The sequence below is a fragment of the Rhinolophus ferrumequinum genome, chromosome 10 (assembly GCF_004115265.2).
Source record: "Rhinolophus ferrumequinum isolate MPI-CBG mRhiFer1 chromosome 10, mRhiFer1_v1.p, whole genome shotgun sequence".
Classification (NCBI taxonomy): domain Eukaryota; kingdom Metazoa; phylum Chordata; class Mammalia; order Chiroptera; family Rhinolophidae; genus Rhinolophus; species Rhinolophus ferrumequinum.
Genome location: NC_046293.1, coordinates 46840829 through 46852661, shown reverse-complemented (window position 1 = coordinate 46852661; position 11833 = coordinate 46840829). Strand labels below are relative to the sequence as shown.

Genomic DNA, 11833 nt, shown 5'->3' with positions numbered 1-11833 from the left:
CATACCTTTTTGAGGCTCCTACCTAACAGTCGGAGTGTTGGAATCATGATAACTTTATGTTGAAGTTCCTTTTACAAAGGCTTCACTCCCCTCCCTAATATTTTAAAGCTTGTCCATGTGCTACTTTTCATTTCCAAGAATTCATTGCAGCTAATTCCACTCATGCTCCATCATCTGCCTAACATTTACCTTCCATTATAAATACCCATGTCTTTTTTCAATTATCTTCAACAAGAGTGGCTTATAAGCTGCAAATACTACCTCTAAACTCTCTCATTTTTCAAATTATAATATAGTTTTAGTCCTAAATAATAGTAAGCCAAACATTCATGACTTTGATTCTCTTATCCATATTGGTTCCCATGTTGGTTCACAACCCTATGCACACAAACGTGTTTAAATATAAAAATAAGGATAAATGGGGAAAGTGCCAGTTTAGCTGTAGCAAAATTAACTGGTTGCTTTCCCCTTCTTAAAAGCAGGGTTAGAGAATAGATTGGAGTTAGATTCAGAGGGACAAAGCTGGAGGAAATCAGGCCAGATAGAGCAGTGAGCCACATCTCGGTCTGAGGGGCGAAAGCCAATTAAAAGCATACTACCCAGATTGTGGTTGCATAACCAAGAGTTTTGACTTAAAATAGAGATTAGTGTAGAGCAGGGGTGTCCACACTGCGGCCCGCGGGCCAACTGCGGCCCATGATCCACTGTTAATTGGCCCGCAGCAAATTCCAAAAATATATTTAGTTTACTTAAATAAACCAGGTGAGGCAATACGTACTTCACCTCGAGTGAGTGGCCCGGCTGTTTGTGTATTTTACCGCATACGGCCCTTGGTGAAAAACGTTGAAAAAAGTTTGGACACCCCTTGTTTAGAGTGAGGACCGATAGGTGGTAAGGTAATGGGGGAGTTCTGAGTTCAGGGCCAAATGTCAGAATTCCCACTTGACATCATGAGCCATCAATTATAGGAGCAGCTGATTTATTAGCATTATCTTTCTCATGTTTCATATTGGGTTGTGTTGGTGACACACAGGACAGCCAGAATAACAACAGAATTGCTAATAGAGTCCAGTGGTGAGAACCCAGTGGGTTACAGAGCCCAGTGGGAGAACCCAGAAGGCTGGTTGGTTGGTTGGTTTCTTAAAACATTCTAGCATAAAGTTACTCTATGTCTGCCCCACCTTCAAATCTGTGTGTCTGTGGTGGATGACTTCTTTCCATATACTGGCAGCCAGTGGTGCTTTTGGACACTACTTGTTGTGAAATCGGATGCTATAAAAGCAAAAGGAGATTTTGTGCTTGGTTGAATCTTAGAGCAAATGGAGAAGAAATAATTCTTAACATTTCTAATAAGATTCACTGTTGATCTTAGATTTGCTAAAATAAGGAAACATGATTAAGTAGCCACCATGGGGAGAAGACTATGGTTATATAATATAAATGGACACATGGTAATGAGATTTATGTCTAGGCATATATTAACAGGCATAAATTCATGCTGTTTATTTAATTTTCCATTTAATATACTAATGAAGTACTCTATAATGTAGGATGCTAAAATCACGTCAAATTAGTGCAATTTCTGCACTGTGAAGAATAAAATACTGTAATTACTAAACAGTAGAAACATAATTGTTTATAGTCCTTAAGCATCACTGCAATTAAGGCATCACATTTGTTTTGCTTTCTTCAGAATCTGTGGTTAATGATTTTTTAATCCTTTTTTTAACTTTTCATTTTCTGAGTTTACATATCTTTTTTTTTAATGTCCATGATAGTCCAAAATGCTTGGTATTCAGAAAGCTCTGTAGAGTCATAGTCTATATGACTCAGAGGTATATGACTCAGAATCTAATACTAAACATAAATGGATGTGATTTTTAACTTTGATCTTGTTTCATTTTCTAACCTTTAATTGGCAAAGTGCAAATGGCATGTACAATATCCAAAAAAGGTAGCAAAAAAAACCGGAAGGAGACTCGTGTAGATAAAAAGGTCCAGATTGGTATATACAATTGGATACTGGAAGCCTTTGAAGGTTCAAATCTTGTTTGACTATTAAAATGCTATCCCTGGAAATTATTCCATTTTGTACTGAGACTTATGGAAACTTTAAAGATATACTTTCATATCAACTGATAGTTTCTCCCGCCAATCCCTAGAAACAGTTAACCATAGTGCTCTAAGGTTTCTTATTTCTTTTTCTATGTTATTTCTGCTAATTAATTCCCTCATTGGAAGGAACACTTTTTCCTTAATACCCACATAAAGATTCTCAAATAATATTTTCATAAAGACTGCATACTGATAATAAACACTCACTTTCTAAATCAATGTCCTTCTTCATTCTACAAGACAGTGACTTTCAGGATAAATAAAAACATAGTCCTAGCTATTATTCTTTTCTTGCCCTAGAGGCAAAAGTTGAATGTTCTATGCTATGCAAATTTGGTAATGGTCACCATTATCACACGTCAGGGATAACCTGGTTTCTTTGGACAGTATGTTCAATGGGTTACTATAGTGAACTTGATCTCTGTGTTTTCAGTGTCAGCGATATTTATGATTCTAAGTAGTACCATACATGGCTATTAAAGGTAAAAGGAACAGCAAGGGCATAGTTCCAATTGCTTAGTAAACAATTGTAGAAGGATGTTTATTAAAGCTGGCTCTCAAGTGACAGATAAAGCCATAGTTCTATTATGCATGCTAAATTCAGCATGCTGCAAGCTTAAAAGCAGATAGATCAAAACAAGATTTAAAAAAAATCATAAAGACAAATACAGTTATGTCAGTATGTGACAGGAAAGTAATTTTGCCTTAAAAGTGATCTTCCCCAAAGCCCTCAAGGAACATATAACCAGAATTTACGGAACAAAATTAAAGGCAAGTTGGGAGTGTTCAATTTCATAATTTGCCTGGCATAGAGTTAAATTTTTTTTAAAATGGGCTGTTGTTTAAGATACAATTGAATCCTTCTATTATAAACAACAAAATGACATAACATAATTACTGATGTATAATTTTCTTATTTATTGTGAGACATTGAATGCTTAAAAAAAAAAAAAAGCACATACAAAACAAGCCACTAAACAGATCCTTTCATGCATGTCCTTTTCTACCTCACAAGATTCCCCTGCATGATTTTTAGAAGACTTTCCTTGCTCAGGGTTGGCATATGTTTTTCCGTTTTCACTGTCCAGAGCCATATTTACAGAAAGATGTACAAATATTGTAGACGGTAGGCTGTGCAACCCTCACGTGATTAAACTTAGTTTTCTAGGGCTTTGTGTAAATGCCAGTAAATTTGAGAGTTCACCCAACTGTGCCTCTTAACCTTTGTTCCCAAAGGTAAAGGGCAGGATTTTTAATCAAATAGCAATTTATCTTTAATTAGAAAAATATAATTAGGTATTATCATCTAGTTGCAATTACTGGTTGGAGAAAGTCACATTTCACAAGTAGTGACCCGTGAAATTGTTCTCCTATTATGGAATTTTGCATCTGTATTTGTATTTGGCAGACAGCCAATAAAAATTCAAAGGTAATCACCATGCATCTCTGCAGTCCAGCTATCAAAGTCACCAACTCCACTGCTGAATAAGGAACCAAGAGATACCTCCTGAGCCACACCTAGCTCCATCTGTTTCCCGCTCAGACATCAAGTAGAGATCAAAATAACGGTATACAAAATAACTCATGTGAAGTAGATTAGAGAACTGTTCCACACTTCATTTCTGGTACAGTTAGAAACAGTTTAATGTCTCAAGGCACCACTATGGTTGAACATCAGATACACAGGTAATCAGCTAATCTATGCAGTAAAGTCAGTAAATAGCTTGTGCAACTGTGAAAAGCAATCTCTAGAGGACTGTTAGATATACAGTAGGCACGTGTATCATAATACAAATAGAAAACAATGAGTCCTAGAAAAAGCATGTTGAGCACCGTTGTAGCATTGTTTGTATTTCTTTACCTAATACTAAGTAAACCTTACATTTACAACAAGAAAGACTAACTTTTTAAAGTTACACTCAGGGTTGCTTTTTGTGCTATCTCCACGTAAGTGAATCTAGTTCGTAGGAGTACTTTTAGAAGTCGTTGGGTCTGGGTTAGCTTCTGTAGTGCTGGAGGACTCATTCAAGTGCGAGCTCAAGTTTTCCGACGTTAGGTGGGAAGACTTGTAGACAATCTCATTGAAGTCAGACCTGATGCAAACCGATGGAGGGTCATTCAGTGGGTCTTCCACTGAGGCCTGGGTGTTTTCTCGAGTGAGCCCCATGTCTTTGCTATGTTCTGATGGGGATTTTCTTTTCATGCGAGTGTATGTTTTGTCCTGATTCTCCATGCCCGGCTCATTTTTCAAAAACCGTCCAAAGAACCAAATGAAGAATCCAAACCACACAAAAGCTATTAAACTTGGAACAAAAGCCAGACACTTGACATCAAGGCTAGCCCCTGTGAACCTGCTGTGTAGGAACATGTCTCCTTCAACATATGTTTTATTCGTCTGAGGGTTAGTGTGATTAGACCTCCATTCCCAGGATAGCTTGGTTCTGTTCAAATCCTTTAAACTTTCTGAGTCTTTCACTGTATAGATCTTCTGCCCTGGGCCGATATACTGTCCGTATTCATGAGGTTTATAAAATATCTGGTTCTTCCACATATTAAGGTCCAAAATCAAGACGAGAAAGATAATTCCATAGTTAAACCATTTACCTGCATTAAAAAAGAAATACTGTATATTAGTCAAAGACCCATAAAACTACAGTAGGGTTTTATCCAATAAAACGGAGATAATGGTATAATAGTATAAATTGTTAATGTTTTAGGCCTGTTAACAATTAATTTTTTGAGAGTGCTATGCTGCCATTAAGGGAATTGGCAAAGGAAATTTTCTAAATGGATTCTATGAAAACATAACTGTAGGTCCCACAGCCAGTAATTTATGGTATTTATATTAACCAGATTAAGTCTCCTTATTTTATAGGTCCCACAGCTATATTCAAATTTGGTTCCATGTAGGTTATTCTTAGAACATTTCAATTAATGTTTAAAAACAAACTTCTAATGGAATTCTTAGAAAAGTCCAACATATAATTCAACATCTTTTACAGTTTTATAATTATGTCTATGCAAGACATAAATCATTTTGCAAAGCAAGCACAGCAGTATATCAATTCACATTGAATTCACATTGCTGTTTGTAGGTGACTTGTTGATTAAACCGTTAGTTGATGTGATTCAGATCAATAATCCTTAAGCATTCATTTCAAGACTTTAGAAATAATTGCATCAAATTCTCATTGAAAAGAATCCATTTATCAGACATATAAATATAACCAAAGCTAATGAACTGTTTTAGAAGACGATTTGGAGAGATTGGAACTACTATGATTTCTTTGCAGTATTTTAAAAACTTATATAAATAAGATATTATTTAGAGACATATTATCTAGTGATAACTTTACACTTTCAAATGATAAATGTGGAAAAAATTTCGAGGAATACTGGATTCCATTATAATTTTTATCATAATCATAATTTATTGCAACTTTTAGAGTAGCAAGTATATCCTAATAATGTAGTAATGCCCACCACATAGACTTGCTGTAGCAAATTAGGTGGTATATGTAACAGGTTCTAGAAACTTTAGATATATATCAAAATTATTTTATTTTGTATTTGGAGATAGCAGTATTGAACATTAAGTTCCTGCTTCACATGATTATAGAACTCTTGGGAGAGGAGAGAGATGGGATCTTGGGCAAACTTATTAAACTAAGAATGGTAAAAATGTATTTTGCGGTATCTAATCTAACAGAATATATAGCTATATAAAAAGCTAACTTTGTGAGGTGTTTTTTAGGAAAGTATTTTATCATCATCGTTACACATTTTCAAGGTCCTATTATATGTGAGATTGAAGGGTTTTAATCCTGGTTCCGTTTAAATTCTCTAAACCCCAATTTCTTTATTTCCAGGCAATAATAGTACTTACTAAAGCTGTTAGCATTTTTCATGAGATTATTAGATGCTAAGCACAGTGCCTGGTATAATAGGAACTCAGTAATTATTACTATTGATATCATCAAAGCCTTGTCTACGCCATGAAAATGTCTTCATTTGCATGGGAAGGTACAACTTCTATATGAAGAGAATTTTTGAAAACTATATGATGGGAAATTATAACTTTGTCCTGAAATTATTCAACTATATATGTTTTGTAATATTTGTAATGGCAGCTCTTACCTGAATTATTTATTTTGCACACCTAAACTAGAAAGTGAGTTGAAACACTGCAAACGTTTTCAGGTATGAGATAATATTTATAACATCTGACATTGTTAAGATCAAACCACTCCTGCCCTCCTGAATCTTCAAAACTAAAACTGATTCTCACTAAGAATCAACCATGAAACAAATTGAGAAAGCTAAAGCCAGAAAAATGCAATCAAGTACAAAGGTGAGCATCACTAGGAAACATTTGTTGTGCTCACAATAGCCTCTTCTGTAGGACACCTTAGTCAATGCTGAGGACATATGTTACTGCCTGCCTTCTAGGGAAGAACACGTCATCTTATTGGGGAAACAGGACAGGGACATCAACAGATAAATGGAAATAAGAGGCCACATTTGAGAGGTGTCAAATCAGTGATCAAACAATTAATGCTGAAGATGTTGAGAAAATTGAGGGCTAATTTCTGCAGAGAGGATTTTAGGAGAAGTAACAATTCATGTGGTCCTTGAAAGAAAAGCAGGACAGAGAGCAGTTTACAAAATTTTGCATTTCTTTTAGTTTATGTTTTTATTATGCTGCAGATAGAACAGCATACAGAAAAAGATCAGGTGATGTGGAAGAGAGAGGCTGAAGGGAGAAAGAAGAAAAGGAATGTAGAATATTGTAGGAGGAAAAAAGGCAGGAGATGAATGAGAGACGGGTGAAATGAAAAAAGTTCAGAAATTTTCATCCAGTATTAAGGAGGCAGAAGTGTGTAGCTGCCATGATAGAAAGCAAGTTGTGAGAGGAGCTTTGGGTGCTTCTCTGTTGTAGGAGATTTGTACTTATTCTCTTGCTGTAAACTATATGTTATAAAGCCCAGACAGGATTGTGAGGGGAAGATGTCCTTGAACTTATACGACTATCACCTTCTTGACTCACAAGGATCCCTTGGAGAGACTTGTACCCTCTCTAGATCATTTTTATAAACTCAATAATAGAGTGGTCCTCTCTATAGGGGTCCCTGTTTCTAGGGTAACAGGATATCAGAAACTGAAGATAAGGAGTAACACAGAATCAGGGAGAAAAAAGGAATGCCCACGGAGCTTGGAGAAGGGTGCTTTTCTTGGGGAAAAGATGCTCACTGAATGTTAATAGACAAAAGAAAAAACATAAAATTAGAGAATAAAAATGGAAATATGTACACAGGGTTCTAAGAAGAAACCCTGACGATAGGAGGAGCTTTTACCCCTACTTTAAAGTTATTTTTCTACCACCTAAGATGAATCGTGCTGAGTCACTTTGACCACTACACTTTGACACTAAAGAATCACTTTATGTTTTTTTTCTTGTGACCTAGAGTCTGAATATTTGGATGGGATGGAGGAGAAGCATATTAAAAATGTGACGCTTGACATCCACTAATGGATATCATCACCCTGCTCTAACACATCTTAACCCATTTGTGAGGGGGAATACCACAGTGACAAAAACTGCAGACTGGAAATCATCAAATGGAGACTTCACTCTAACACTAAACTTAAATAATACAACCTCTTTAACCTCTTTAGACCACAATAATTTCATTTTCAAATTGAGGAAACTGAACTAAATGCCTTCCAGTCTATTGGTTCTGTCTTCTTCCCCACATCCTTCTACTTATTAGCTATGTGAATTCATTTTTTTATTTTTTTATTTTGTGAAATGGAGAATAATACCAATGTGACTACATCAAAGAATTACTGTGAGGATAAAATGAGAAGTTATATTTGAAAATTCTCTGAAATATATTAAGTTTGCCAAAAATGTAAGGTAGTATTACTTCTATAATTTCTTCTACTTTTTCCAATTCAGCTAATATAGGATCTTGGTGATAGAATTGTGGGAGAGAACAGTGTGTAAGGGTTTGTGACAAAGATATATTCTAAAGGTGAACAGTTTGGATAAAATAGAATGAAATATTGAGCACTGACATTAATGGGTAGTTATCACTGGACTAGTTATCCAAGAGGGCCCAGTGTGAAGCTATATGGAAATATGCTCCATGAATCAGCATATTTAACATGTTAAAATGTAGCAATTTGTTTTGTCTACAGTTCGCAGTAGTATTGGTCCTGAGTAAAGATCTTTTATGTACACAAATTTCAAGGCTAAAGAACAGGGAATAGTGTCTCTTCCCCCACCCCCGCCCACACACACCAGCAGAGAGGCCGTGTGGGAGGGGGCAGTGCAGAGGGGAGAAGAGACTGAGGCAGGATCCCCCTACTGATACCCCATTTCCTTGTTTTATTCTGTGGCAATAACATGCCCTTCCCTCCACTGTCACAGCCATTCAGCCACAACTTGAAGCTGCTGAAAATTTAGAAGAAATGGCTCTTCTTATTTTTTCTTTGTTTCCAGCCCACTTGACATAACCTCTGGTCTGTGTATCCATTTGTACAAAGGAAAAATGTTCATCTTTCTCTATCACCCATCCTTACATTTTCCCATACAGTGTTTGGTTACCTTGGTAATGCTTCATCCTCTTAAAAAAATTACTTCTATCTTATGAGAGATGGCAAAGCAGAAAGCAAAATCAGGTGAAACAACTCAACCTCAGTGTTCTTGTGTATAAGGTGAGGGAGTTGAGCGATATAATCCTTAAGGTTTCCTCCCAGCTCTAAAAATCTCTGATGAGTCTGTGAAATAAACATTGCTTAAACTTTAATGTCTTAGGATGGACCAGAAAATCTCCCCCTTAGAACAAAGGAGATGGAATACACGATTTTCAGATGGAGGAAGCTTTCCTAAAAAAAAAAAAAAGAAAAAAAAAAAGATTGCATATTCTGAGATTCTGAGAAACACTGTTTACTACAAAAAATAAATTTGAATCCCTGAAATAACCCACAGGGAAAGGATATAAAACACAAAAAAAGAATAGAAAGTGCTTTTATTTTCATTTTCCCAAGTGTGTTGTTGTGAATGTACAGTCAACCATAACAAGAGGTTTGGTATTTCAACATTAATCATATAAGAGATTTTGCATTTCCCCCTGTTGTTTCAACTATATAGCATAATGTAATCAGCAAGGAGGTAGGGTAAAAATTCATGTATTATTTCTATTAATCTCTTTATTGGAATACCTCACTGTCTCCTTTAATGAGAAATCACTGCATGGTGTTGGTGGGATTACCTCTTTCTTGTCTTTTGTGCTTTAATGAATTTTACTGATTATCAAAAATGATATTATAATGGTAATTTTATCTTTTTACTTTGTGGGAGTCTATAGAATCTTGGTCTAGTTAGTTTTAAAAGGATTCTCCATTAAATACCACCCTCACTTACCATCAGAAATGACAATGTGGAGGAAAGTGCTATTTTTTTCAAGTAAGGAAAAAAGACTATAAAGGGCTGATATTTCCACCACGTAACGAAACTTTCAGGATTCAAATTTGTGATCCTAATATTTACAAAAATCTTTTACTCAGTAAAGTTCCTAGTTAGCATTGTGGTTGTGCTGTGCTGTGGGCACCTGTATACCAAGTGGGTGCTACCCGTTGGCCAGGCTCTGCTAATCCAGAGCAGATAAATGAAATAGTCATATTCCACAAAGCCATTTAATATCCATCATGGGATAGCAAGAAACCATGGCCTTGAAGAAGATAAGCTGTGGATAAGTAAAGAAATAACAGTTTGCTGTAACAGACTCCTTGGGCATATTCAACACCCTCTCACTCCAGACATGATCAGTGAAAACAGGACTCACGGAATTAGCATTTCTTTAAGTCCCTGCCTTGGTAATTTAGAAATGTCTAGAAATCACACTAAGTGCTTGGGCCATGAGGAGACCATTTAGTAAACTGAAGACACTTCCTAAATAATTTATGAATTAATAAGAGTTAATTGAGTTAGTAAAGTATCCTCTTAAGACATAAAAGCAAATCAAGATAGCTACCCAAGTGCCTCTTGCCATTGTTGCTTCCTAAGTGGGGGACTGTTCTTTTAGGATACAATCCAATATGACGAGTAGAGGCAGACACTTGTGATGATAAAAAGAAAGAAAAGGCCATGTAGTTGTACTGCAGAGCGAACTGAATGTTCTTGAGACTGGGAACTGTGTCATGTTCATTCTTGTATTCCTTAGATCATAGCTTGCTCGGATTTAGGCACATATTAACTAAAAAAATATCTGTTAAGCATAAGCAACAGGTAAACTGTGAGAGAATGTGTTCAGAAAAATGCAATGAGTGACGTTCTAGGCTTTCAAATCAAATGCATATGTCACAATGATCTGCTGAATTCCCGGATACTACTAAGATCTAACATCATCTGAAAATTGGGAAAGTAAAATATTTATGTCTCAAAGAGTATGATTAATTATATATTTCAAAGTTCTTCCTCTGACTGTGAAGATAATTTCTGAAGAACATGTGAGTTTTATAACAAACGTCCTCATATATACATAAATGACGACGGAACACCTCAGTTTGAATAGGGCAGACCAGCTCAGAGCAGCAAGGACTCACAGGCTATGGGCAAAGCGACGATGGCCTGGAAGAAGATGAGTTTTGTACAAATGAAATGAATTGCTGCTCTCTGTGGAAGTAACATAGTTAACTCTTAGAGCTGTATGAATGCGTCGGAAGTGGAAATTGCTTCAGGAAAGGTTTAGAAAAATTCACAACTGAGAGAATAGCAAGAGGTCCTTGTGTACTCTGGATAGGTTCATGATCTTGGGGGACTGTCCTGGTGAACAACAGGATGTATCATATTTCCCTGTAACAAGTCCCTTGCTAATTTTGTCAGACAGAGTATTCTGCTGGCCTGCCCTCCCCAGCACTTCCCATGATCTGACTGACACAGGAGAGCTATTTAAAAAACAATCTGGGAATTCATTTGCCAGAAATCATGCACCTTTGGAAATAAAATGAAGGTGCTTTTTTTTTTTCACTATTCTCCACATTCTCGCCATTGTAAAGCACCTGTGCCCTCACGCCATTCAGGAAACTGAAACGGAACACAGACACTACAGAGGCTTGTTTACTTCTACATTTTCCATTTTTGCCGAAAGGGTTCCCGTGGGCATCATTGTGCCAACAGTGTGAATTCTCTCCTCGCAGATGCACAGGCCTTCCTTCTGGCCTTTCCCCCAGCCCCCTCCTAATTTACTCAGATGATGGCCACCAATGGGACACTTCCTTTGTCCGTCTGGGATGACAGATGGCAGAGCTTCCACCGGGATTGGCATTAATAGGACTCAGAGGAGCTTCCGAGACTGAATTGAGAGGCCATTCCTCTCTTGTCTCCAGAGACTTAGTACATCACATTTTGAATCCATCTTTGCACTCACCTTATAGGTAAAAGGGAAGACGGGAGAGGAGAGAATTATACAGTTACACTTAGCATTTACTTTTAGGAGAACAATAGGCTTGGACCGAATGACTATCCATTTGTCCCCTTTGTTACTGAAGTCAAAATTCCCAGAAAAACATATTTTAACACACCCTTAGATAGAGATGATTTATTTTTATAAGCTATAGCCCAGCTTATAAAATGAAAGCTCATACATACTGCAGCAAACCATCTGTCAGGGGGATCCAGCTGAGCTAAACAGATGCAACAATTCAAGTTATT

General features: G+C 36.6%; 1 protein-coding gene across 4 annotated transcripts in view; it reads right to left on the bottom strand.

Moving 5' to 3' along the window:
• Window positions 1-3016: 3016 nt before the first annotated feature.
• The window catches only part of TMEM117 (transmembrane protein 117), a 388102-nt gene continuing 379285 nt past the window's right edge, over window positions 3017-11833 (bottom strand). For all 4 annotated transcript variants that reach the window (XM_033116086.1, XM_033116087.1, XM_033116089.1 and 1 more), the window contains one exon: window positions 3017-4719. In XM_033116086.1, the coding sequence (XP_032971977.1) occupies window positions 4073-4719 (647 nt within the window). In that variant the 3' untranslated portion in view covers window positions 3017-4072. The remainder of the gene's footprint in view (window positions 4720-11833) is intronic.